The sequence below is a fragment of the Drosophila mauritiana genome, chromosome X (genome assembly GCF_004382145.1).
Source record: "Drosophila mauritiana strain mau12 chromosome X, ASM438214v1, whole genome shotgun sequence".
In the NCBI taxonomy this organism is placed as follows: Eukaryota; Metazoa; Arthropoda; class Insecta; order Diptera; family Drosophilidae; genus Drosophila; species Drosophila mauritiana.
The window spans coordinates 798,104-824,973 of record NC_046672.1 but is presented as its reverse complement, the minus strand read 5'-3'; the positions used below and the strand labels follow the sequence as shown (position 1 = coordinate 824,973).

The following is a 26,870-nucleotide window of genomic DNA, read 5'->3' as shown; positions in this document are numbered from 1 at the left end:
TGTCCAACCCTCGTGGGCGATACCCCAGCATAGTGTTGCTCTATTAGAACGTTGCCCTTCATTGGTTTGCGTAAATATTGAACTAACACCAACTCGTCACACCAACACTAACTAACACATACATACCTAATTTATTGACTCGTAACCTCCAAGCTCCTTGCTTCCGAATCCCAAGAACCCTTTGAAGTTTTAGTATAATCCGTCCCCTTTTGATCTCCCGTATCCGTATCCAGTCTACAACTTGCCTGCTTTCTAGCTATTCCCTAGAAGACATCCCGAAATAATTGAAAAATTGTAATTATGTGTTCTAACAACTTGCGATTCTAACCACTTTTGCCATCAATCAACCATTGCCAACCGAATAACCAAATGACCGCCATTAACCCATCCACCGCAGTCCACATCCATTCACGCACATCCACCACGCCCTCCAGCCACATTAACCAGCATCTCCAACCATCGCAACACCAATACCTACACCACACACTGTCCAACCAAAATCATGGCCAACAGCTGGGGGCCTACACGGTGACGCCTTCGAGTCGACAGTTGAGTCTACCACGCTATCACGCCAATGCCCTTCAGCCCGGCAGCCTTCCCTCCCCTCTCCAGCACATGCGAGGCACAGTAATTTCAGATCTCTCCTTTGAATCAGGCCTCTCGGATGACTATGCTTTGCCACCCGACGCCGTATCAGAGTCCACATGCATGGATGCCTCGATGCCATCGCTGCTTATGCGACAGTCCTACGTTGATTCGCCCAGTAAGAAGATCGAGTCGCTGGAGAAGGTGAGTGTACTGCTGATCATCTTCAATGTGACATTGTTTGACCGCTGACCGTTTTGTAGATGGGTCACTTGGCGAAGCTAGGTGGCAAGTTGAAGACTTGGCGCAAGCGCTGGTTCGTTTTGAAAAACGGCTCCCTCAACTACTGGAAGAGTCAGCACGACGTGCAGCGAAAGCCACAGGGTCAAATCCAACTAGATGAGGTATGTCGAATCAATCGTGCGGAGGGAGCCTCCACCTTCGAGATAGACACGGGCAAAAAGGTTTACTACCTCACCGCGGACTCGCACGCCACTATGGACGATTGGATCCGGGTGCTCCAGAACGTGCAGCGGAGGAATGCCACTAAGCTACTGCTCAGTCGCGACGACCAAAAGCCCACAGTGCAGGGCTGGGTGACCAAGGTGAAAAACGGTCATCCCAAGAAGTGTTGGTGTGTGCTGCTGGGCAAGATGTTTCTCTACTTCAAGGCTCCGGCAGAGACGGTAAGTAAACATTCGATAGATATGTACATAGGACAAAGGTTTAATAACCCTATTTTACCTACCCCTGACAGAATCCCCTTGGCCAGATTAATATGCGAGATGCCCGAGTTGAGGAGGTTGAACACGTTTCTGACTCTGATTCCGAGGAGCGAGAGGACGCCGCCCAGGATCAGGCTAGACTCACAGTTGCCATCTATCCAGCGCACCAGGGACCAACTTACCTGATACTTTCCGGCAAACCGGAGCGAGATAACTGGCTCTATCACCTAACTGTCGTTTCTGGTGGCGGCCCAAGTGCTGGCACACAGTACGAACAGCTTGTCCAGAAGCTCATGGAGACCGACGGTGATCCTAGTAAGTCTTGGATGCAAAGATGCCAGTCACAAAACATTTAAACCCTCCATATTTGTAGACTGTGTTCTGTGGCGTCATCCCATACTGCTGCACACCAAAGATACCATCACAGCCCCGCTGTCCTCTATGCACACGGAAACCATGCAGCCTGAGGCCATCAAGCTCTTCAAGGTGAGTGCGTCCATCGTAAAGTGAAGCCTTTCTTATCCAATGAATGTTTCCAATACCGGAACAGAGCATTCAGCTGTTTATGTCGGTGGCGGTCAACCAGCCGGGCATCGACTACCATGTGGTGCTCGCCCAGAATGCCCTGCAACATGCGTTGGATATGCCCGAGCTACAGACGGAAATGATCTGCATCCTGATCAAGCAGACCTCCCGCCACTTGGGCCAGAAGCTCAGTGTCGGCGTCCAGGTAAACAAGAAGCTGGGCAAGCAAACGCGCGTAAGTTTTTCAGTTGCAAAGCTTCTTATGTCCTTCAAAACTGTTCCTTACCCGCTCCTGCATCCCCTTGGATATGTTTAGTTGAATGTCCTTGTTTTTTGGTGTAGATATTCCTTCCTAATTCCTCATTAACAACTTGCAATAACAGCCCAAGAGAGTTTCGCACAAGGTGGGAACTGTACCACGGGTACAGTCACCACGAATGCCTCAAATAGGTATATTTTTAACCTAAAGTAGGTATTGCCAGCCAAAAAAGCTTTGCTTCAAGAAACCAGCTTACGAACGGTTTATTCACAATATCATACCTAAGCATACTTAACAATATATCAACATACATAGCAAACACTATCAGCTAACAGTACTTTCTGGATGTGCATGTTAAACTAAACTAAACTAAACTTAACTTAACTAACCTAATCTAGCCTCTTACTTTTCAGTAACTCGTTTGGTTTTGAGTTTTCCTTTAGTACCTCAGACAACAAATTTCCCCCATAACTGTCAGAAATGTCTTTGTATGTACATATATATAGCTTTCAGTGCGTTACTGTATAACTTTCTTTATCATTAAATGCGAAAGAGAACCAAACAGCTCTTTGTATAAAGTATTTGCTGTAAATTTTACAAAATCAAAATATGAATACATGAACCACAAAACTCTTAAACTACTGATCAGGCACAACCACATTAGGCAGCCGCCGTTGAATGCCCTTTATGTTTGCCGGTGTTGGCAATTTAATCTCTGCCTGCTTTTGTGTTTTCCAAACGTTTATAAAGCTGTCATCATTATCCTGCTTCTTTCAACCTTCATACTTAGCTTTGAATGTGCTATATGTCTGTGCTTAGTCTCGTTATCCTTCGCATTAAGCTTATTAGAGCAACACCGTTACACAACACTATCAACAGAAAACAACATCAACCACAGAACAAATCAAAATGACACCACCATTTTATGATGAGTAAAAAAAAATTGATCAGAAATGTTCTCTGGCTTCTTCTTTTCTCCATCTTTTTGTTGCCTTGCGTTGCGTTTCGAACGTTGCGTTTCCGTTGAATGTGTTTCGCGTGTAACCGAACCGAACCGAACAAAATGTTTTTCAACACTGTACGAACGACCGACCCCGAAATTTACAGCAACTACTGTTGTGCGCCACCCAAAGCCTATTCACCTGTGATACCCAACAGGCGGGCCATGCTCAAGCCAACGGCAGTTCACCCACCTCCATACAGGTATGCGGGGAAATTTATGGTCTTTCTAACCACTTTACAATACCACCTATCGGTCTACTTGCTGTACTGTAGCATTCTTTGTTGTGCGAGTACAGTTGCGTTCAATTTCCGTAGACAATTAGTTATAACTTTCCTAATTACCTCACTTCTACTAACTTCTACGAACTCTAATCGAAACCCTAAAGCTCAATCGTATCCGAACTTATTTCTGAATGATACCCTTTTAGGCCCCTTCCGCCACGCCCATAATCGACTGCAAGAGCAATCCGCCCGTATACAGCTTTGTCCAGGGCTGGCAGCTCCTAGCCCTGGCCGTTTCCCTATTCGTTCCGCGTTCGAGCCGCCTTTTGTGGTACCTCAAGCTTCATCTGTCCCGGAATGCCGATACCAAAACTGAGACGGGCAAGTATGCCGCCTACTGCGAGCGTGCTTTAGAAAGGACCTTAAAGAATGTAGGCCGCGAGACGAAGCCTTCGCGGATGGAAGTGCTGTCGATTCTGCTAAAAAATCCGTATCACCACTCCTTGCCGCACGCTATTCCAGTGCATATGATGAACAGCACGTACCAGGTAAGCTGTTGGTTATTTGAGTATCCAAACAACATCAGTTTCTCACTTTATTCTATGATAAACACACAGGTTGTCTCCTTCGATGGATCCACCACCATCGAGGAGTTCCAGGCCACTTTGGCTCACGAACTGGGCACAAGGGATGCGACCAACGGGTTTTGCCTGTTCAGCGACGATCCTATCGAGAAGGATTTGGAGCACTACCTGGAACCGCTGGCCAAGCTGTGCGACGTGATCAGCAAGTGGGAGACGGCGCTGCGGGAAAAGGGATCAGGCAAGTTTGAGAACTCTCGGGTGATTCAACTTAGCTACAAGAACCGTCTGTACTGGAAGCATACCATCAAGTGCGAGACAGATAAAGAGCGCTTGCTCCTCTGCTATCAGACCAATTCCCAGATTGTCCAGGGCAGATTCCCTCTATCCAGAGAGCTGGCTTTGGAGCTGGCCTCGCTTATGTCTCAGATCGACATGGGCGATTATTCGCTCGAGAAGTCAAGGGATGTGGGTGTGGGCCTTAAGGGTCTGGACAAGTTCTACCCGTACCGCTATAGAGACGCCCTAGGTGCCGAGCAGCTGAAAGATGTGCAAGAGCTTCTGGTCTCAAAGTGGATGCTCCTTAAGGGCCGCTCGACCTTGGATTGCGTGCGCATTTATCTCACCTGCTGCCGGAAGTGGCCATATTTCGGAGCTTGCTTGTTCCAGGCGAAGCCCAGACAGAGTCCAGAATCCAACACCGCCTCGGGAGCTACCCCGGTAGCTTGGTTGGCTGTCGCAGAAGATGCTCTCAATGTCCTCGAGCTGTCCACAATGGCTCCGGTGGCCAGGTATCCGTATAGCTCCGTTATGACCTTTGGCGGCTGCCAGGACGACTTCATGCTAGTGGTTTCCCACGATGACGGCGGAGGCTGTGAGCAAAAGCTTCTCTTCGCAATGAGCAAGCCGAAAATATTGGAAATCACACTGCTGATAGCAGACTACATGAATGCGCTGGGACACACGGTGCCCGGGACTCCGCAGATGAACTCCCTGACCAGGAATGGGTCGCATCGCTCGCTGAGAACCTCCCAACGGCCGACCTTGGGTGGTGGCTCAGCGGTGGCTACTGGGTTCTCTACAAATGCCACCACAACGGCCCACAATACGCTCAATTCGCATGCGACACACACGCTTAATTCCAACCATTCGCACACGCTGAGCAGCTCCCATCACGCCGGCGGGGGAAGTCAACCGGGCACTCTGAGCTCGGGTCATCATCAGCACCACCATATCCAGCAGCATCACCAGCCTGATATCCTGAAGAGCACGCCGGATCACCAGAGGATTAAATAGAGAAAAGTAGGATTGGAGGATCTCAAGTAGAACGATGGTTCCCTGCACCTTGTGGATTACGGAAAAGATAATCAAAAAAAAGGGAAATTAGAGAGGATCGAAGAAAGATTAAAGAGGAGCTAAAGGATCACACATTGTACATAAACGGGGAAAATCCCAGCAAAACAGACATATACAACTAACAGATACATATGCACCGGCCTAGTGGCTACAAATATGAAACTAAAGATAGAAAGATATAAAGATAGGCGGATGGATAGCGATAGCGGTAGAAATACGACTTAGCCTAATCGGCCTGGGATGGATCTTCATCTCCTTGCGCACCACTCACTAAAGTTATTTTCTAAGCTAACGACGGTACCCGTACTCTAAACTTTGTAAACCGCAGCAGCAGGCATATATATATAAATATATACTATATATTATTTTTTTGAGTAGTCCTAAGCCCAGCGTACCCGAAAGTGCATGAGGTTATGCGAAGAAACGAAAACAGAACAAGAATCTCAATATTTAGATTGTTCCTGTCTTATTTATTTACTTTTGTTTTTCTTAGTTTAAAGCAAAGGCAATGCAAAACACACCTATAGAAATGATATGTTTGAGTGTTATTGCTCTTCGATGCTTTTTAATGAATCTCAATTTGTAATTGTCCCTCCATGCGCAAAACTGCCTTCTGAATTTGTAGATGTCGGAGCCAAGAACGAGAAAAATATAATTATACAAAACGAAGCCAAAAAACAAAACAAGCGAACTATAGTAGCATTAGCAGAACCCAATCGAGAAAAGCAAATATTTTTTAAAGAATTTTGAGCCTAGTGCAGGCTATCAACCAAGCATCCCCATCTATATCTAAATAGTTATAGTTACGCCCCGACCCGCCCCGCCACTCACGACTCGTATGGTTTCCGCTTAAACTGGAACTTCGATTTTATAGACCACGTAATTCATTTTCGATCCCACTCACCACCAGAGCTTCAGCAGAACCACAGCCTAGTACACGGAAGCCAGAGGAGGCAACAAAATTCGGTAGATCATTGATCTTCTACCCAGTTAATTAATTATTGCAGACCACTTCACACATCCCCACAAAGCATATGCATATGTAGTTATATAGAGAGCGTATATATGTATTCGGATTCGATATTTCACAAAATTATACACACCAAATTACGATATTGCAGTGTATATGGCAACAGCTCATTTTTTTCCTAATTGTAAAGATTTGATATTACAAATTTATATGCGCCGAGACGCAACGAAAACGGACATTTAGCGGGACGAGATGAGACCGGATGGGATCGGGATCGGATCAGATCGAGAAATTCATTGAGAAGAATCGTAAATCGAAGGCTTGCAAGTGGATATAAACTATAAAGGCGAATGTATCACATCACACTCAGTGAATCGAAATATATATAAAGGGAAATTATCGATTAAAACTAAATCAAAAACCAGATGCAGTTGCTATCTTTCGGGCTTGGGTAGTGCATCGAACACAGTTTTGCCTTCTCTTTATTAAACAATGTAAATTTATTTATTTGCCTTAATTGTACACATATAAATTGCCTAAAACTTTTATTGTTTATTTCCCTTTCTTTTCTTTTCCTTTCTTTTCGCTTATCTTTTCTTTTTCTTTGTTTTTTTGCGGTGTTTTTGCAGCTTGTATCAAGCACCCCGCCGGATTTGGATTCGCTATGCAGCGATCCATCTACAATCTAGACATTTATACACACACACACGGAACGACGCTCATAATTTACAGATTTGGGTCGTAGTCAACCGACTTGGCTCAAAGGTCGTCTAAACTAAACCCGATTCGTAATCAAATATTCAGAAAACCTGCGCAACGGGAGCGCACGGCGAAATGAAATGGGAGTTAATAATAAATGGAATCCCAGACCGTAAATAACGCAAAGGTAAGTTAATATTAGAAGTGAAACAAGCCTTGGGAGCGATGCGTATGCTGGTAGGGGTTTCGCTATTCACTTCTCGCCTGTCTATGATTCATAGATATGAATGAATATGGTGTGGTTGGTGGCGTGGAGTACAGGTGCACGCGTAATCTAAATGTCTTTTGGTCTTGCGTCCTTGACGCTTGACGCCAACAAAGAACGCACCGCTCCGAGTGGCCAAGGAACTGCTTGATATTACAGAACCCAGAAATACATGATGAACACTAGAAGTATCATGCCCACGGCCATCGCCTTCACGTACATGGATTTTCGGTTGAGCAGCTTGGCGTCCTTCTTGTACTTCTGTGACATCATCGATAAGTTCTGGGTCTTGGTGTCAAGTTCTGGAAGGGAAAACGGGGTGAACGTAAGTTGGACACTGCTGCGGAGTTCCACAATCAAGCGTAGATAGTCGCGTAGATAGTAGTGGTAGTAGTTACCCGCCAGCACTGTGCCACGTTGGAGCACGTCGTCAATGTTCTGCACCATGATGCGCTGCACATCCTGCAGCTGTGTGTTGATGTTGCTGATGTTGCGTCTGCGGTCCGTCAACTGTTTTTTCGCCTTCTGTATGTACACGTCAAACTCTATGAATGCGTATGGGCGCGTCACAGAGTTTACCCGCCGGCCGTAGTTAGCGTGGAACTCCTGAGCCAGGTCCTCCAGGTAATTGAAGGCCAGTCGCTTTGAGTACATCTTGTCCACCATCACCAGGTAGCAGACGTCGTTCTCGATTAGGTAGCTGCAGGGATAGTGTGGAATCTTTTAACTGGGGCGCCCATTGCATCATCTGGCTTTCGCGAGCAGTGAGCGTTCAATTTAACTTCGTATCATATTACGTGTATACTCTTTGTTCCGGAACTAAATCAACTGGCACTGACTACCCGCGGAGCCGAGAAACCTTTGTACATGGTGTGATTTTAATGGTCTATGCCCTGGCAAAGGTGCCACGATGTGGGGCTACTCACTGGAATAGGTAGGGTCCGGTCTCGATACTGCAACGAGCCGGTGAGTGGGTGCCAAGCTTGCGGAAGAGCATCTTGGCCTGGTTTTGGTAGTCCAGTATGCTTCGTCCGCTCTGAAAGAGAAAGCGACTTAGTTGCGGGAGCGGAACGGAACCTAACTCAACGTATTAGAAAGTGAAGCACACGGGTACCTGTTCGTCATCCTGCATGGTCCCCACCAGAGGAAGGCCATCGATGACCCTGGCTATCATGGTCAGCAATGCCATGGCTTGTGCTGGTCCTGGTTACGATTGCTCGCGGAACTGCGTCTCAAGACTTCTTGGCCACGGCTGCACTCTGCCGCCGCCTCCTCCTCCGCTGACTGCTACTTATTTCGATGTGGCTCCGCTGTAGTCCAGTCACCAACAGTGTGTGAGGTTTGTGTCAGGGCGTCCTAGTCCACTTCTTGGATTTCACAACTCAGCCGATCGGTCGGTGCTTGCCGCAGTGATCCTCCGATGCCCGGGACTTCCAAATGGACTCTGCCTCGAATCGGGAACGTTCGCTGCTACCATGAAAACTGTGTTGCAACGTCGCGGCGGGCGGGTGTCTGGGTTTGGAGTGGATTGGGGGTTTCTGTGGATGTTTGTTGCAATGTAACCACGTCACCGGTATGTCCGTGTAAATATACCGAATGGTGCGAGGCATACCGAATACCGCAGAGTATCTCAGAGTACCCACCAACGGTCACATTAACGGAAGTCCATTATATATACCATTCGTTTCTTCGTTTTTATTTTGAATTGCACGTATATGGAATCATGCTTTCAACTCGTTTTCAAGCCAGCATGCCCCTGAAAATAACGTTTTCGAGTTTCCGGGTTTTCCCGCAAGCTATTTTCCCAAGTCTACAGCTTTGACAGCTTGCGCTCTTGTGTAATGTGAGGCTTGCTTTTTGTATGCGTGTGTTGTACACAGGATGCGGATTAAGGACCCCCAGAAGTTAAGATAGAAGTACAATACTTCGATTCACCCATGAACCTGGCGCCCAGATGCATTGTTCTATAGCTGTTTTTAGTCCCATCCCGACCAAGATGGTCTTTGGTATTTTTATTTTTTATATTTGCAATCGAGTTGCGAATATATTATTACAAACATTTAAGGCGAGCCCATTCCTGTTTGCCATTAAATTATTAACCAACATAAATCGGAATCCCTGGCACGCCGCGCCGCTTTCGGAGCCTCGCCTGCTCCAGACGGTTACGAAATCCGCTCCAAATCCGATGGCACAGATGCCGGAAGTGGGTTGGACCGCCCAACAGTCGGTGACCAAGCCCAACCGGTTCGCCCGCAAAGACCATCTGCTGCATGGACATCCACATCCATCCCCAGAAGGAAAAGTGGTTCGCCCGCGAAACCGGACTTGGACTAGGGGCAGGGACCCAACTATATGGACTACCTGTGGTACTTGGCGATGGAGGTGCGTGCGCATGTGCGTTTCAAGTGACCACCGAACAAATCTTTGCACTGGGAAAATAATTCAAATCGAAAGCGACTTTTTCATCTATGTATATTATGAATTGAAGCCCTGCAAGCGAATGCAAAGAACCATCCGCATTTCTGCACATACCGAAAAATGCTAATACACACAAGTTTGTAAGCAAAAAGCGAACGCATAAGGGATTATTTGAAATGCTTTTACTGTGATCTTAAATCGAATGCATTGCGATTAACTCTGAGCCCCTCGAGGACTGTGGTCAACCTATTTTCTCATCGTGTGATCGGATCACCGCCGCGAAATGCGTGCGCTTCCGTTTTGCTCGACTTGGCCTCCTTCCTCGTTCCGTTGAAGGCAGGTATGTATATATAAGCTACTGCTCCACCTAGAGGCTTCACAATACAAAGTCAGTCATGGCCGGGTCAGTTCGTGCGACGCTCCTGGGTCTCCTCATACAGATCCTGTGCAATGGGCTGGCTGGTCAGCAGCTGCTCCTCACCCGTCCCCAAAGGAGCCTGTTCGAGGATCCGCTGGGTCACGTAGAGCAAGTGGAACAAGTGGAGCACCTGCCCTCTTTGGGCTGGAGTGGTGTTGGCGGTGGACTCGGAGTGGGCGAGTGGCCCTATAGCACCGTTGGTCTTGGCCACATGAGTAAGGATGAGCTGCTGACCCTGCTGGAAGCCTGGAAGGAGGTGGAGGAGGAATCGGCCACGACAACGACTGCGCCGCCAGCGGATGCCACCACACGTAGACCTCCTCCGCCTCCACTGCCACCACCACCACCTCCTCCCCCCCGACCCATACCCGTCTCCGTTGCAATGCCTGCACCTGCTCTTCCGCCCTCCGGCACTCCCATTACAGTGCGGCTCCCAGCCTTTGTGCCTGTGCGTCTGGCTGCCGTGTTTACTCCGCCTGCCAGTGGACAAGCTGGTAGTGCTGCTTCGTCTGCCAACGAAGTCGGAGAGGCTGGAGGAGATGATTTGGCCACCGAGGAAATGCCAGATGACGGCGTCACTACCCGGCTCTTTCGCTTTTTACCCATGCCACGAGCTCGAACCAGGCCGCAATCCAATTCACAGAACAGGCAGCAGTTTGTGGTGAGGAACACCCTGGACAGCGTGGATGCAGGCACTGCCCCTGTCAGGCAGCAGGTTAAACCGGAAGTCCAGCCCAAGGCGACTGCTCCGCCTTCCACTCCCAAGTTCCCTGGCTACCCAACTCCCTCCTTTCGTCCCAGGTAAGCAAAAACGAGAGCGCGAGAGGCGGTCATCTGGGCAGCCTGCTCATTCCCCTCTATTTTTGCTCTAGATTTGGTGTGCCACCGAGTCTGGCCAACGCTCGATTCGAGCTGGTGCCCTCTTCCCAAATCATCGGCGACTGGCGGGTGTGAGCCTGTGCAGCACCTGACTGATCACGATTGCACTGACCAAAACGGAGTACCTTCCGGGGAACCAACCAGGATCGAGGTTTCGAAGGAGGCTGTCTGGCTAGGGTTCCCACTATCCCTTATGTATTTTATTTTATTGTATAATATTATTTTTTTGTGCCCAAATACAATATGCAATCAGTCATAGATTAGCGACATATAAGACAGACATGTTGAACTGCTTCCGAATTGAAGTAGGCAAGTTTTCTGCTCCAATGGCCATATTAAGCCATATATGTATGTACATCTATTTGATGTCCTCTAAAATGGCCCAGCTTTTAAAGGAAAGAGCAGTCTGAAGAGTACATATACAGATCAGCGCGAGTATTAAGCCATAAAAATCTATGGTGTTTTTCGAATCCTAAGATCGGAAGATTAAGTTTAATCACATATGTATGCACTTTCCCTTTACACAGTTTTATAAGTTGGCCTAAAGTTTTTGTACAAAAGCAAACAAAATTTATATTTATAAATGAACTGCTCTGCATCTTGTAATGCCCTCTGTGGCGTGGGAACGCCGCGTCCGAACTTGCAGCGGTTAGTTCCCTATGTCGAGCCGCAAGAGGACGACGAGGAGGATATGGTAGTGTGGTGCCGGGCAAATCTGGATTTCGCCTGCTCGCTCAGCGAGATGCGCATACGCTGTGGAGAGGCCGCCACTTATCACCGAACACTGGGGGATGTGGACCTGGCGCCTCACCCGTTGCTTAGCCGGCGAGACAAGCTCATGGACATTTCCCAAAAGGTCTGCTCAGCGTCAGAAGGGAAACCCATCCCCGCCGACCTGGAGGTCGCCTGGCAGAGTCATAGCAGCATTGACTGCCTTGATCTCCGCAAAGTGCGTGCTGAGATGAATTTTGCTGATCAGAAGGCAGCCAAAAATCTTGTGGATCGCGTTGAGGTGCACCACAAGCCTTTGCAGACGGAGGAGGCGGAGCGAAGGAAATTGACTATTGTCAAGGCAAGCTCCGCAAGAAACTTGACTATTGACAAGGAAACCTTAGCGGGGAAATGGACTATTGACAAGGCAACCTCCGCGAGGAACTTGACCATTGACAAGGCAACCTCCGCGAGGAAATTGACCTTTGACAAGGAAAACTCCGCGAAGATCTTGATCATTGACAAGGCAACCTCCGCGAGGAAATTGACCTTTGACAAGGAAAACTCCGCGAAGATCTTGATCATTGACAAGGCAACCTCCGCGAGGAAATTGAGCCTTGACAAGGCAAACTCCGCGAGGAACTTGACCATTGACAAGGCAACCTCCGCAAGGAAATTGACTATTGACAAGGCAACCTCCGCCAGGAAATTGACTATTGACAATGCAACCTCCGCGAGGCGCTTCTATAGCCCAAAAAGGTATGTCAGCGGGTATATTTCCAACAGAAAATCGGTCGGAAAAACGGAGTCCTTGTCGCGCGGTGCATACATGCCCGATCTTGAGCTCAACCGCGCGATAGGTCTTTCTGCAAGTCAACCATTCAGAGGACAGCATTGCCTTGTGTTGGAGAAGCTTCCCGACACCGAGATGGAGGAGGACAGAACCCAGATCCCGAACTCCAGAATCAGCGCCAGTGGCCACAAGTATGACGGCTCTTTAATACCCACTTGTAGAAGTGCTGGAACTGGTGCGGATCAGAATTCGGAGACAGAGAGTTCCGACACCTTCAATTCCCAAGAAAAGGACAGAACTCAGATGCCGAACTCCAGAACCAGCACCAGTGGCCGCAAGTCCGACGGCACATCAACACCCAGTTGGAGAATTGCTAGAACTGGTGCGAATCAGAATACGGAGGCAGAGATTTCCGACTCCTTCGATTCCTCCAATTCCTTTGAGAGCTCCAGTCTGGTCAGCGATTCCCAAGAAAACCACGAGCTTTCCACGGCGGCAGGTCTGACGGCGGCCTTCATCCGGCGACATATGCTGTTCCACCTCCTGGCCAGTAGGTTCGGAAGACGGTATCTGCGCTAGCTACGTCGTAGCTGGGGTCGTATGTGCTGCCACCTGCGACAGCAAGTTCTGTAAATTGTATAGTGTATATGTATGTATGGTAGTAGCCGAACCGCGAAGAATTCCTGCGAATTTCCATAAAGTTCAAAGCAGTATTTAAATTTGCGACTATCGATTACAACTAGCACTGTCGCCGATGCGCAATGCTCTTGAACGCTAACCAACACTATCAGTTTAGAGCACACATGCAAATGGTATTGTATTGTGCATTTACAAACAAATTTTATGTGAACGTTTTCACAATTATTTCGTCTTAATTCTTTTTAGAGTCCGCCAATTCAGGTATGTATGCAACACGTCATACTGCTTGCAGTCACTGCATAACTCGCCAAGCACTTTAGTAATACCACCCCACCACGTTTAAACGGACCGAATGCGCGCGTCGGTGTGACCGCATGGCTTAGCTGGCGAAATACCGGCTGCCCAACTAAAAATCCATCAACTTGTATTAACGTGTCAGACTCTGGCTATGCAATCGTAATTGCAAAATCTTAAAGTAGTGGCAATAAATTAGTTTTCCTCCTGCACAAGTCCATCCATAGGGCCGCATCGTCCGCGCAGCGCTAGAAGTGGATAGTTCGAACGCGGAGTGGATCACACGCACCTGCCCGCCGCGACCAGTCAAGTTTCCCGCGTTTTCCATGGCGATTAAGTCGGGAAATAGTTATTTTGTTAATGTGTTTTAACCAACAACCGTGGCCGTGGTGTGGTCCTGGCTAATCGCAGCATCCCAGCGCTGTTTGTTTTGTACCCTCGCCTGCTCTTTTGTTGTGTTCCTCAGAAAAGGGTGTATCGCGAACACACACACACGCGACAAACTCTCGCACACAAACACACACGCCCAAGACATTTCGGCGGGAAACTTCATTATTTATGTAATTAAGTGTAAGCTCTCGCAGTTACATGTCCGCGAGGAGCGCAGCGGCAAGCGCAGCATACACCGGCAGCTACTAGGCGCCAGGCCACTAGACGTAAACAGCGGCGCCAGGCCCGAAACGTCCCGGTTAGCCGGCTAGCTCCAATTCAGCCGCCTCTGTCTCCGATTTCCGACTTCAGGCTGTCGCCAGAAGCAGCGACCGCCGCTCCAAGCATTCGCAATCAGCCGGGACAGAGACATCATTCGCAGACATGAGCGAGCCTGACCCGCAGGAACTGGGCGCAGAGGTGGTCAGCGGATTGGTGGCGACCAATGACGACCGCCTGGAGATGATCAACGCCGAGTACACGAACCTGTGCCGGGATCTAAATATGGACCGACAGACAGAGCTGCAGGGCTACGAGACGTACTTAGAGGTGTCCCAGAGGTGCTCCATGGAGGTAAGCTTCGAAGTGGCAGCAGTGGCGTCCAACCTAACGCCCTTTCTTTCTTTCTTTCTGTGCATTGTCTGCCTAACAGGGCACAGCCAGCCACTGGATGTGCTGCGCCATTTACACGGCCTGCCGAAGAACCAGCACACCCACGGTGACTGGCCAGAATGCAGTGGTCAAGGGTAATTGTGTGTCCTTGAACAATTTGCTGCGCTGCTGCAAAATGAGGTGGGTTTCCGTTTATGCCTGCAGTTTTACACCTAATCATTTCCACAATCCCCATCCACAGCATTTACGAGTTCAAGACCAAAATTAAGCAGTGGTGCGACATGGCCAACCTGCCGCAGGAGTTTGTCAACGAGATTGAGGATCTGGACCGCAAGTTCAGCATCACATTTATGCTTCACAAGCGTTTCCGCATTATTATGGACATGATCTTCTCGTGCCCGCCCAACGAGAAGAAGCACTCCAAGTACATGTGCGTATATCATCATGTCAGCCTGACCCCGTGTATAAATAAAGCTTCCCTCTTTGGAACAGCTCTCTGCATGGCAACCACGCCCACGGAAAGTGCTCGTACATCAAGCTGGACGACATCTGCTGGCGCCTGTTCCTCTGCGCCAAGAACCAGAAGCCGAGCAACACCGTAGACTTGGTGACATCTTTCAATCTGATGATTTGCTGCATAGACCTGATATACAATAATGTGCTGGCCGAGAAGCGCACCGATCTCATCAACCCCAAGTTCGAGGGCCTGCCGAGCAACTGGACGGAGCTGGACTTTCGCCACAATCCGCACTGCATTTTGTCCAACTTCTGTGACATGACCGAGGAGGCTAAAGCCATGAAGGCCACCACCTTCCGCCAGATCATGTCGAGCTTCTTTCAGGCTTCGGTAGGAGTGCCGTTTCGCATTTCCATTAAAACAACTAATTTGTTATATTTTCATTCCGATCAGACTATCTACGGAAACAAGGACACTATGCTGGGCCTATTGGCTAACGAAAACTTCGAGCGCAACCTGAAGTCCCTCAACATCAGCTACGAGCAGTACGTCCTGAGCGTGGGCGAATTCGACGAACGCATTCTCAGTGCCTACGATGCTGGGGAACACACTGCCCTCAACGACCAGTCCCTGCGTCCGCCGGTTACTCCGCTTACCCGAAAGCAAGATCTGCCTGCGCAGCCCGCGATGGCCGGCGATAAATTTGAACCCGTCCACAACGCCACCACCAACGTGAAGCAGCTGAGCGCCTTCGGACGGATCACGGAACCTACGGACTTTGTCAAGTGAGTTGCCGGGTGGTCTTGTATCTGTATTGTAAACGAAACCTGTGAGCGAGGCTTACCAGTATGTAATGGCTGAAAGTCGTTGGCATCGTGTAAACAAAGCTCTTTTGTATTTGCTTGCTGTATACATCGTAGGAATTCGATAATTTGTTAGCCCAAGCCCACATCCATAGAAATTTCTGTTGAATTAAGAATCGATTGGATTGAATCCCAGATTGATTTATATAGCTTATGTTTTGATATCGCCATGTCTTTATCCAGGCAAGCTGGCGAAGAGGTAATCGCCAAACTGCTAAGCATCATCGAGGAGATCGAGCAGAAATTCCTCGCCAAGTACCCGTCAACGGAGGCGAAGAGTCGCTTCCAACTAGCAAAGTCCTTCTTCTTTTACCTGCTCGACCAAATCCTGCAGGCGGAAATTCGGAACAAGCCCGACATCGATCTCAAGCGACTACTGGTGCAGAAGGTCTCCCTGGTCATCTTTAACATCACGCTGATGGCCTGCTGCGTGGAGCTGGTGCTGGAGGCCTACAAAACGGAGCTCAAGTTCCCGTGGGTGCTCGACTGTTTCAGTATTAGCGCGTTCGAGTTCCAAAAGATCATCGAGATCGTGGTGCGGCACGGCTCGCACGAGGGCTGTTTGAACCGGTCGCTGATAAAGCACCTTAACTCAATCGAGGAGACGTGTCTGGAGCGGCTGGCCTGGGCGAGGAACTCGACTGTCTGGGATATGATCGCCTCCGCCCAACTGCCGTTGCCCACGTGGCTCATGGTTAACCTCGACCGCGCCGCCGGCGCCCTGCAGATATTCCTGCGCAAGGTGTACCTGCTTGGCTGGCTGCGCATCCAGAAGCTGTGTTCGGAGCTGTCCCTGTGCGAGAAGACGCCTGAGAGCATCTGGCACATCTTTGAGCACTCGATCACCCACGAGACGGACTTGATGAAGGACCGCCACCTCGATCAAAATATTATGTGTGCAATATATATCTACATAAGAGTAAGTAGCAAAACCACGTTCTTCTATCTCTGTCCGATTCGCTAGCATACATTATGAAATGCACATAATCAAATGCATTTGAAACAGCCGACTTCCGCCCGTGTGCAGCTAAAGACCCGCTTATAACATCCATGTAACACCATTACAATCCGCAGGTAAAGCGAATGGAGGACCCCAAGTTCAGTGACATTATGCGGGCATATCGCAACCAGCCGCAGGCGGTGAACAGCGTCTACCGCGAGGTGTTCATGGACATCAACGAGGACGGCGAGCCAAAGGTTAATGACATCATTCACTTTTACAACCACGCTTACGTGCCGCTGATGCGGCAGTTCGTCATCGACTATCTGAACGTAACTCCGGACGCGAGTGGCCGGGCTTCGGACCTACAGCTCTCCCCGCATCCGAAGGAACGGGCCGCCCAGCCCAAGAAGGTGACCCAGAGCCACTCGCTGTTCGTGTCACAGATGTCCAAGAACGAGATACAGCAGTCGCCCAACCAGATGGTCTACAGTTTCTGCCGCAGCCCCGCCAAGGTAAACATTTCGGAGTTTCGTTCACCTCCTCAGCTTTGGCATCGATTATCCACTTGCTATTCCCGCAGGACCTCCAAGCTATGAACGAAAAGGTACGCGGCGGCAAGCGCATGCTGAGCTTTGGTGACGAGCCTGGACTAGGTGGCGTTGTGGAGGCGAAGCGCCCGCACATCAGCCAGGTCAAGGCCGTCTTGGACGACCCGGATCTGCAGTCAGCCGAGCAGCAGCCTGCTGTTACCACGGAGGGTGGCGTAGGGGGCGAAGGAGGAGAACAAGAGACATAGACACGGGGCTTATGGGGGCAGACTAGACTTAAGGTTTAAAATCCTGCGCCGAAGGCCACACACTGGCCCCTCCGGCGCACGTTCGACTATTTTATGATTGTTTTTTTTTAAATATTAACACTTAAATTGACATTTTAACTTAAATTCAACAAACTATTTTAGTGCATCTTTTAATTTTGCTTAACGCCAGCCAACCATTTAATTCATATGCTAACCCAATACTTGGAAATAGTTCTAGTATATACTTGATCACCATACACATCCATCGGTCGCGGCTTCCCGCGATCTAAAAATCACTAACAAAAAAACAAATCAAATTAATGCAATCCACATTATATATAAAAGCTTATATACAAATATACTTTATACAAATTGATATTAATTGTATTTATTTAAGCATTTTCGTAGTCGATCTACTTCGTCCTACGAAGATGGGAAATGTTCAAAATCGTAGTTTCTCTGGTCGAAATTGCCACCTTTACACGTTTCAGGCACCAGGCGAACAGAAACCGTAACAGGCGCCAGTTCAAATTAACTAAAACAGCTGATCCTTTTCAAGATGGCTGCGCCTTACGCTTTTCCAGTCACCCCATTCGACCAATAGGAAGCCAAAGATAGGGAGAAACCGTTAGTTACTTTATCATGACCGCCTTATGTGGCAATTTTTGTTTGCCTGGTGTTCAGCCACTGAGAATTCACAAATTTCTGCCAAATTTGACGACGACGGGCAACATTTTTCCCAGTCAAAATGACAACTTTCGGGTCCCAGACACTAGGCGAACAGAATCCCTAGCAAACTGAAGCTGCCAGCCCTTTCGATCTTACCAGTTACCAATTGACCAATAGGAGAGCAGCACAACCGTTACTTCGGAGCAGAGCGCACACCAGTGATGAGCAGCCTAGTTGTTCTTGATGTTCGTGTCACGAATTAGCACAATAGGCACGAAAGTCCCTTGTATTACATGGGTGGGCGCCGAAATTCAGAGGCACGCTGGCATCACTACGAAAGCGATTATTAGACTGATCAGCTGACTGTTTGGCATGCGGTTATCTTTTTGCGCGCCTGGTTTCTCAGATCGAGAAATGATGCAATAATGTTGTTGCGCTAGATTAAAATGAATTTATTATTGTGGCTCGTGGGTTAAGTAGGTGAAAGCAGGAGGCTTCTATGGGTCCAGGCGGAGTGTGCTCGTGATGAACGCCAAGGCGCAGCGCTGCAGATTGTTGACCTCCCCCTGGAGACGCTGCTCCAGCAGAGGACTGCAGGTGAAGAGCGGATCCGACTGCTCCGGAACAATGCGGAATGCGACGCGCCGCCACGTGGCCCGCACCTCTTCTAGGCGATCCTCCTCTAGGGACTCTCGCATCATCGGCAGATCCGAGCTCCTGGCCAGCAACAGTAGGTGGGCAATGGCCAGGCACAACTGTTGCTGGAGTGCATCCCGGTGGTTGTACTCTTCGAAGCTTTCCAGTAAATTAGAGCGCACCAGAGCGTCCAGGAGCGAACGCCATAGCAGAGGGAAGTGGGCACTGAAGTCCTGACGCTGCTCGACCTGCAGCAGAACTCCGACAGCATTGGTGCGCACCTTGAAGTTGGCGTGCTGCACCACCAACTGACACAGGGTGGGAAATAAGATACCAGCCAGGCGGTTGTTGGCAAAGAAAGCCCTGTGCTTCACTAGGTTTCCGATGGCATAGCATGCATTCCACTTCACCTTTGCGTTGCCTGGCGATGTTACACAGTCCAGCAGCTTAGACATGGCCACTTGCATCAGTTCACCGTTTCCAAATGGCTGGACCTGCAGGATCTGCAAGAGATTTCCCAGGGCACGCACCGCGTTGGCCCTGACCTTGTCGTTATCGGCACAGCTCTTGGTGGCCGCCTGGATGAGGCGTTCCAAAAGTTCGGCGGAAATTCGTTCGGTCTGGTTGGGAATACCGGCCACCAGTGCGTCACTGATGTTCCCCAGGGCCCAGGCGGCCTTGATTCTCGCCAAGAGCTGGGAGTCACCTAAGATGCGCAATGTCAGCTCCGCTGCATTCTCCACAAATCCAAGATCCGTCTTCAGCGAGGGATGCAGCACATAGACGGCCATAGCCCGCAAAGCGGCTACCCTGACCAGTGTTTCCTCATGATCGTCGCTGGCGCAGCCGCTTAGGAAGGCCAACAGCGCGGTCCTTTGACCATCCGGGAGTCTCTCAAAGCTAATAGCTCCCATGTTGGACAGGGCGTCGCAGAGCGCGCACTTCAAGGAGTACCCGGCGGAATCGTAGGCTTGATAGGTGGCCGGCAGCAGGGTAAGCCAAAAGGATATCTGCAGCTCCCGTTCTGCCGGTTCCGGCAACAGTCTGCCTAACTGGTAGCCAACTGAGTCCAAGCAGCGTGCGGCGTACAGCTTTACATCTCTAGCGGGATCAGTCAGCCCAGCGGATATCACCCTTGACAGACGCACCTGATGTCCTCGTAGCAGGCCTATGTGTGTGGCCATGGCCTGGAGCACCTGGAAACACTCCAAGCGCACGGCGGATGGAATTCTCATGTCCTCCAGAAAGCGGAGTACCTGCCTTAGCAGCCATGAATTGCGCGGAATAGATGGAGACACTGTGTGGACGGGATTTGGCACATTGTTCTGCAATGGCTGCTGCTGCTGCTGCTCCTCCTCCTCCTCGAGTTCCATCTCCGCATCCGAGTCGCACATCTCCTGGTATGTTTCCGCCGTGCTCGCGTGTTCCATTTGAAGGTTTCTCTGACTAGGAGCCAGTCCTATTGAGCTGGCAATCTCCGGTGTAAGATTGGATGTGCCCACCAGCATTTCCATGACCAGTAATGCAGACACGGCGACCGGAGGGTCCCTACTCTTTATCAGTTTTTTCACGTGGCCCACAAACTCGTAGACAAAGCCCATTTCCAACTGATGAAAGGGCGTGGCTTGCACCAAAACGGCCAAACACCTGAGGCACTGGGTCAGGACAGGCGGAGTATACTCTCGCTCGAGGATGGCAATTAAGATGCGATAAGCGGTCAATACAGAGCTGGCCAAGCTGACGGCAAATGGCGTAAAGTTGCTGGGTCCAAGCGAGCATGCTTGGCTGAGGAATGCCTTTGAACCGTACAACAGCTGCGCTCCCACCTGCAGGGCCAGAGCTCGACAACGGAAATTGTTGTCTTTCAGACCAAGGAGCAGTAGGTGGGGAGAACCACCCGCGTCACCGTCAGGGAACAGGACGTGCCAGTAGCCGTAAAACGAGCGGCGGGGCAGTTGGTTGGTCAAGGTGCTGAGCAAATGTAAAGCGGAGATCCTCACCTTGGCCTCTTGCTGCCGATGGTGCTTGCTTTCTGTCTGCTGCTGATCCGAATCGGAGGGCAGCCCGTTCTCGCCCGAGTCTCCAGTTAAGCAGCCGTAGTCCTGGTTACCCATCAGCACCAGACGCTCTCGCGGATTGGGCTCATGGTGTTCATTGGCCGCCTGGTTCCGCTGTTTGGCGAGCGAACGCATCTTGCGCACTTTGTTCTTGCGACCGCAAGGGCGGGACATCTGGGCCAGCAGCTGTTCTTCCTCTTCCTTCTCCTGTCCATAGGCAGCCGACTGCTGTGCGGGCGGCAACTTCCGGGGCTTTAGGTGGGTTTCTCCTTCAGCTCCATACTGCAGATAGCATTGGACTAGCCCCATCAGTTCGGGGACTCTCTGCGCGGCAAAGTCGGGCAGCATGGTCACGAGCTTCTGTATCAGTTGCAGGCTCTGCGCCAACAGCAGGGGCAACTGCTCCTTGGCGACCAGCCAGTGGCCTTCAAAGTGCATGTCGATGAGGGAGTTGACCAGATTTTGGTTGTGCACGGCCACCTCCGGCGATTCCTCCAACTCGGCCAGCACACGTTCTTGGCACTGCAGCAGCAACAGAGCGACGTCCATATCTTTGGCATGAGTTAATGCGCTCAATCTGGGCCAAAACACAGCCAGGTTCTCCGTCGGGGTCGATTTTAGCACAGTAAGCATCAAGTTGACAGTTTCGGCGGACGGCTTCAACTCTGTTCCTGCCATTAGCTCCTCTATTAGGAGGTGAGACCTTGCCAGAATTATCCTCTTGGCCAAGATTAGCTCGTTGAGCCACAGCTGCCAAAGACGCAACAAGTCGTGATGGCCTCTCGCTCGCACACCCGCGATTAGTTGCTGCAGACGATATGCCGCCACGCCCACGGGCACGCCAACATTGTGGTCCAATTCTCGGACGAGCTGCAAGTGCGAGTGACGCTCCGCCTCGTCCTGATCCGCTCTAGACTCCGCCTCCAGAAGCTCCCGGCGCAGATCCATTTCTTCTCTATCGAATGTTTACTTCAAGCGATAACGATTACCCGAAAAGTCACTGCGAAAAGTGTGACCAGGCGTCACTAAGTTCATCGATAAAGGCGCCAATCGCATGTATGCCTGTTACTTTTAAACTAAAAGGCTTCTTTGTATTTGTTGGAAAGTAGGGAATCACAGGGAAAGTTCCTCGCAGAGAAGTAAAATTTTGTAGTAAAAGACAGCTCGCGTAAAGCACACTACTCCTGATCAGCTAACTACTTAGATCCGACAGATTTGCCGTGGAAGCCTTTGCCGGTATCCCGATATCTAACGACACAACTAGATGCGGAATCCAGGACATCTGTGCTTTAAATCTTTTTTTTTAGAAAAATTGAAGTATTGTGGTTGTGTTTGATGCAACTTTTTGCGCAGCAGAAAATTTTCGAATAGCCGGACGGACTATCTCATCAGTATTTCTATCGCAATCGCTGACTTTGGTGGCGTGCCGCCATCGCGCCCTCTCTTTCCGACCCCTTACCCTTCCCACTCTGGCTCTGGCACTGGCTCTGGAACAGAAGCAGATATGGCATGAAAAGCCAAGTAAACACTTTGTTGCTACTTGAGTTTTGACACAATTCGAGGACTGCAAGTGGTTCCGCTCAAGGCGATCGCAAAACTCCCTACGTCTGCTGCGTCAAAGGACTGAGCACTTAAGTCGTAACCATGTCGCATGTCTGTATAGTAAAACCTTTTGCTTTTTAAACACTCTCTAGTCTGTACCGAGTGGGCGGTACCAAATGAGAGCCAACAACTTCTTTGCACGGCTTGTGTTCCTCATGAACGGTGTACACATAGGGAAACGCCCAATTATCAAGTTATCAAGCCTCGTAGTGAATGCACCGGTAATCACAACGTTTATCTATCGAGGTATGTCGAGTTTCGATCTTCAGATAGGATCGGCTGGGAATGGAATCAATGTTTACACAGATTGCTCCTATTGTTTCCACTACATCGTCGTGGTCAGCGAGTTATGCGAGCAGTGGAAGTGTGTGAAGGTTTTGTATTTGCCTGTTTAGGGCTTTGCAAATAAAAGACAGTAGATTGCGATCGCAGCGCCGTAGGTCATACTGTCTGCCATGATTCTTCCAGAAGCTACTCCGGGCGAAGATTGCCTTATGTGTATGCTTGCCGACTTGATAATATCAATGCCTTGGAAGATCTGATGTGTCCGGTTTTTTTTAATACTAGTTAATACCAACGCAAATCGAGTGCAGGTTTGTTGGGGATCAAACTACAAGATTGCGATTTAGTCTCCGATCCTAAAGGTCCAATTCCCACAGCTAGCTCAAACGGAATACGTACATATGTATGTATGTACATATATGTACATTCTGGAATATCGATTGAGGATTCCGACTTCCGACGGACGGCAGTCGATGTCCAATTTGATAGCCTGCCGACCCCAATTATTTGGACCGTCGCCGTACGCTCCTCGGAAACCAAATCTGCTATGCAGATAGCGTGGCTTCTGATGCTACACCTCACCATTGTCATGGCCACTTTGTAGCGGAGTGCCTTTAATTTTAGATCGCTCACTGTGTAGTTCAATACGTCATTTGAGATTAGTTCCGAGACGTGGGCACATATACATGCATGTATATGTATGTGCAATCGGAAGAGCAAGCGAATTCTGGGGTCAAGGGCGATGTCCAAGTAGTTCGAGGAGACACATGGTGAACTAAATAGACGGCGCCCAGACGCGATTAAAGGCGATATGTGAGTATATCAGTTCCATTGTTGTCAAGTTCAATCCTCTTTCGCACGTATAGTTTCGATCCCTGACTCACCCGACGGCTTGTGCTGATGGCTTCTAGAGCTCGGATCGCATATACCTGGATCTAGATTTGCCCTACATGCGCCTCAAGACCCATATTCAGCCACTTGGCCATGGCTCAATCCCCGAGCATGACGCAATGTCTATATGTATCGCTGATGAGCAAATCTGAACAAAGACATTGCTCTCCACGTTTGTTTTCAAGAATGTGCCATCTAACGATAAATCACATTCGAGGGCGAATGGTCAAGCTTTTTCGACAGAATCCGCTTTCTGGGTTTCCACAGATTTAGTGGGAACTTCCGATATGATTCCCGGAATTCGGGATCTGCGTTGGTCTGCGTATGATAGTGCGCCCAGTTGAACATACTAGGCCTTGCATACTTTTTGGATTGCTGGCGCTACAAATATGGCCGCACCTGGTAATTAATTGCAATTACAATCGATTAGCACTCCCCGACTAGGTTAATATTCAACCACGTGCTGAGCACTGTAATCTCGGTAGTTAGTATTCCACGGATGCCCCAAGCCAGGTGCACCGATCATCAACCGTCCCCTACAATTGTGGCGTACACCCAGAACTCTCTCGAAGTCAGGTTTCGAAATGAGCATTTTACATATCTTGGAATTTGGTGAAGTTCGAGTACCCAAGTCCCGAGATCTGTCTTATCTCAATCTGCTTTGTCGTTATGTGGTATGTGCAATACGGCCGTGGTTATTGTTGGCTAGGTGTCCAGATGTAGGTGTGCGTCCGCTATATATATTGTGTGCGAAGGCATTCGAGGTATGCCGACCACGTCGCTCGCCTAGGTGATGATACCGATGTGTACAGCATTTTAGAAATGAGAGTCCGAGAGGTTTTCGGATCGGAATGGGATCTAGTCGAGCGACAAGTCCAGAGGCTGTGTGGCCAAAGGGATTGATCAGCCAACAAAAATACTAGGGGGTGCCTAGGATTATAATTCAAGCCAGCACACAGTCATTGAAAGCCGGTGGAATAACCCTGGGAATACAGTTGTGGCCTCACTTTAACTAAAACCACGTTCTGGAGCTCTATATTGGGTGCTCTTTATTTTACTTCTCGTTACCTGGGAGTGAGCCTGAAGCCTCCCACCCCCACTGGAATTGCATCTGTGGAGCACTTGGTCTGGTCTATACTATGTAGTCGTCGATAGAGATATGGTGCGACGACAAATATCGGTGCGGTCGAAGCCGACTGCGCCGCGGACAGCACCTGTTGCTGATAAGGGCTTAATATATATAAGTGCGCCGGCGGGGCGGCAGTTTCCCAGTCGAAGAAACCGCCGAAGCAGGTGACCCTCCCCCTGAAAACCAGAGATCGTGGTATTATTTCGTAGCCAGAAAGGACAGCTGGATAGATGAAGCTGGACGACAAGCAGAAGCGACTGGGCCACGAGCCTCCCAAGTACCTCAACGAGGACTTCTTCAAGGCGGCGCTTGAAGACGGACTTCGAGACATGCGGGTGGACATCAAGAAGATCATCTTTTCCGAGTCGAGCGGTGGCGGCGGTGAGAACTACTGCAGCAAAATCTATAGGGCCAAGGCCCTCTACCGCAGCAGCAAGAGGCAGCTGGACGAGGAGCTGGCCCTGATTGTCAAGAGTATTGCCATCACGCCGGCCACTCAGTTCCTCGAGGAGCTGGCCGTGTATCTGCGCGAGAAGATCTTCTACTTCGACGTCCTCGGCAAACTGGAGGTCTTGATCGGCGACGGGTCCAAGTTCGGAGCCAAGTGCCTGTACACAACCCGCGAGCCCATCCAAACGATCGTCTTTGACGACCTCACCCAGTACGGCTACAAGCTGGCCAGCAGGCAGAGCGGGCTCAACGAGGAGCACTGCGTGGTCATCCTCAAGAAGCTGGGAAAGTTCCATGCCAGCTCAATGGTGCTGGCCGAGAAGGTGAGTGCTAAGTTGAGAGCTTTAATTGCTTACTTCTATCAATAATATCAAATTGAACAACCACCGATTGAAAAAAGAAATTAAGAGTAGAACAATTTCGATAAAATTCTTTAGCAACATGAAGATCAAGAGATCAAGAGAGATAATCATCCGCAATTAATGCGATTTTCATTTCATTATAGAATTATTAATGGACATTACCTAATAAAAAAAATCAATGCTCCCTCCCTATCAATGGGATTTTTGCTGATCAAGTGATTACGTCAAATGCAGTCAAATACATTTACAGTGAACCTTTGAAATATATGTACGTGCATCACATAGTAGAACATGGTTAATGACTATACATATTTTGCACTTTTCATTTTATAATAGCACATTTAACAATCGAACATTTTCACTCTCTCTTTGCCATTTTAAAGCAAATATCAAATCAAAATCAGAAATGGGTAAAAATGGCAGGAATTTCTTAGTTTTTTGATTTCATGTTTATTTTATTGGCTTGGACTCTCTTGCAGGAACCCAGTGTTCGCGAGCACTTCACCACCGGAATGCTGGACGAGAACTACATCAGAACCAACGAGCGATTCATCAACTTCATGACCCTCCAGTGCCGGACTTTGGCCAACGTCGTCTCCAAGTGGGCCGGCTACGAGTTGCTGGCAGAGAAGCTGCACCACCACTGCGACAACATCAAGGAGAACCTCGTGACCACCGGGCGGCCGTTGCCCGGAGAGATCACTGTGCTGAATCATGGCGACCTGTGGGTGAACAACTTCATGTATAAATACGACGACGAGCAGCCCACGAAGCCCATCGATGCCATATTCGTGAGTGTCTTGACTCCATTAATTGTAATTCTGGACACTATCTGTGGGCTCTTTGCAATTCCAGGTGGATTTCCAAAACAGCTTCTTCGGCAGCCCAGGCTGCGACATCAACTTCTTCCTAAACAGCAGCGTCCAACTGGACGTGCTGATCCACCGGCGCGAGTTCCTCATCCAGACGTACTACGCCTCCCTAAGGGACAGCCTGGAGCGGATGCACTCGGCTTTTGTGCCCAGCTACGCGGATATTCAACAGGAGATCCGGGCCAGAGAGCTGTACGGCTTCTTCTCGTCCTACGCCTTTCTGCCGATGGTGACCATGAAGAAGGAGGACTCATACGACATCAGCATCGAGGCGCTGTCGGACCAGGACTTCGCCAAGAAGAAGGTTCAGCTGATGTTCTCTTCCAATCCCCGCACCACGGACACCTTGCGCTACACCCTGCGTCGCTTTGATGAGCTGGGCATATTCGATTGATGGGTAGCGCAGGATCGTGGGACACGGATCCCCAGATCCTTTAACCATTAGGCTTATCGCGAATTTTGCTACTTTACCAATGTTT

General features: G+C 49.4%; 7 protein-coding genes across 18 annotated transcripts in view; 5 read left to right on the top strand and 2 right to left on the bottom strand.

The window, feature by feature from the left end:
* LOC117146349 (uncharacterized protein CG43867) overlaps positions 1 to 6,649 on the top strand; it is an 84,658-nt gene extending 78,009 nt beyond the window's left edge. For 3 of the 12 annotated variants that reach the window (XM_033312490.1, XM_033312498.1, XM_033312499.1), the window contains 8 exons: positions 398 to 789; positions 849 to 1,271; positions 1,343 to 1,625; positions 1,684 to 1,796; positions 1,861 to 2,040; positions 3,202 to 3,297; positions 3,525 to 3,866; positions 3,936 to 5,195. In XM_033312490.1, coding sequence (XP_033168381.1) covers positions 398 to 789; positions 849 to 1,271; positions 1,343 to 1,625; positions 1,684 to 1,796; positions 1,861 to 2,040; positions 3,202 to 3,297; positions 3,525 to 3,866; positions 3,936 to 5,195 — 3,089 coding nt within the window. Of the gene's footprint in view, positions 1 to 397; positions 790 to 848; positions 1,272 to 1,342; positions 1,626 to 1,683; positions 1,797 to 1,860; positions 2,071 to 3,201; positions 3,298 to 3,524; positions 3,867 to 3,935 lie in introns of all 12 variants that reach the window. The other 9 variants (XM_033312494.1, XM_033312496.1, XM_033312489.1 and 6 more) reach the window with 7 other exon arrangements.
* Positions 6,650 to 6,656: 7 nt separating this feature from the next.
* Positions 6,657 to 8,740, bottom strand: LOC117146357 (vesicle-trafficking protein SEC22b-B). The gene is made up of 4 exons (XM_033312508.1): positions 8,304 to 8,740; positions 8,116 to 8,225; positions 7,588 to 7,889; positions 6,657 to 7,491 (listed from the first exon to the last, which is right to left on the bottom strand). The coding sequence occupies exons 1-4, from the start codon at positions 8,376 to 8,378 to the stop codon at positions 7,343 to 7,345; spliced, it is 636 nt and encodes a 211-aa protein (XP_033168399.1). The 5' UTR covers positions 8,379 to 8,740; the 3' UTR covers positions 6,657 to 7,342.
* Positions 8,741 to 8,770: 30 nt separating this feature from the next.
* Positions 8,771 to 10,997, top strand: LOC117146355 (WAS/WASL-interacting protein family member 3). The gene is made up of 2 exons (XM_033312505.1): positions 8,771 to 10,826; positions 10,898 to 10,997. The coding sequence occupies exons 1-2, from the start codon at positions 10,003 to 10,005 to the stop codon at positions 10,977 to 10,979; spliced, it is 906 nt and encodes a 301-aa protein (XP_033168396.1). The 5' UTR covers positions 8,771 to 10,002; the 3' UTR covers positions 10,980 to 10,997.
* A 471-nt stretch (positions 10,998 to 11,468) lies between these two features.
* LOC117146354 lies at positions 11,469 to 14,143 on the top strand. Its single transcript, XM_033312504.1, has one exon. The coding sequence runs from the start codon at positions 11,488 to 11,490 to the stop codon at positions 12,985 to 12,987; it is 1,500 nt and encodes a 499-aa protein (XP_033168395.1). The 5' UTR covers positions 11,469 to 11,487; the 3' UTR covers positions 12,988 to 14,143.
* Positions 14,144 to 14,154: 11 nt separating this feature from the next.
* Positions 14,155 to 17,799, top strand: LOC117146353 (retinoblastoma family protein). The gene is made up of 8 exons (XM_033312503.1): positions 14,155 to 14,343; positions 14,423 to 14,562; positions 14,624 to 14,812; positions 14,875 to 15,229; positions 15,293 to 15,624; positions 15,886 to 16,621; positions 16,777 to 17,157; positions 17,226 to 17,799. The coding sequence occupies exons 1-8, from the start codon at positions 14,155 to 14,157 to the stop codon at positions 17,439 to 17,441; spliced, it is 2,538 nt and encodes an 845-aa protein (XP_033168394.1). The 3' UTR covers positions 17,442 to 17,799.
* Positions 17,800 to 18,541: 742 nt separating this feature from the next.
* Positions 18,542 to 21,782, bottom strand: LOC117146350 (HEAT repeat-containing protein 6). The gene has a single exon (XM_033312501.1). The coding sequence runs from the start codon at positions 21,749 to 21,751 to the stop codon at positions 18,608 to 18,610; it is 3,144 nt and encodes a 1,047-aa protein (XP_033168392.1). The 5' UTR covers positions 21,752 to 21,782; the 3' UTR covers positions 18,542 to 18,607.
* Positions 21,783 to 24,496: 2,714 nt separating this feature from the next.
* On the top strand, positions 24,497 to 26,807 carry LOC117148893. The gene is made up of 3 exons (XM_033316599.1): positions 24,497 to 25,480; positions 25,999 to 26,310; positions 26,375 to 26,807. The coding sequence occupies exons 1-3, from the start codon at positions 24,938 to 24,940 to the stop codon at positions 26,783 to 26,785; spliced, it is 1,266 nt and encodes a 421-aa protein (XP_033172490.1). The 5' UTR covers positions 24,497 to 24,937; the 3' UTR covers positions 26,786 to 26,807.
* Positions 26,808 to 26,870: the final 63 nt, after the last annotated feature.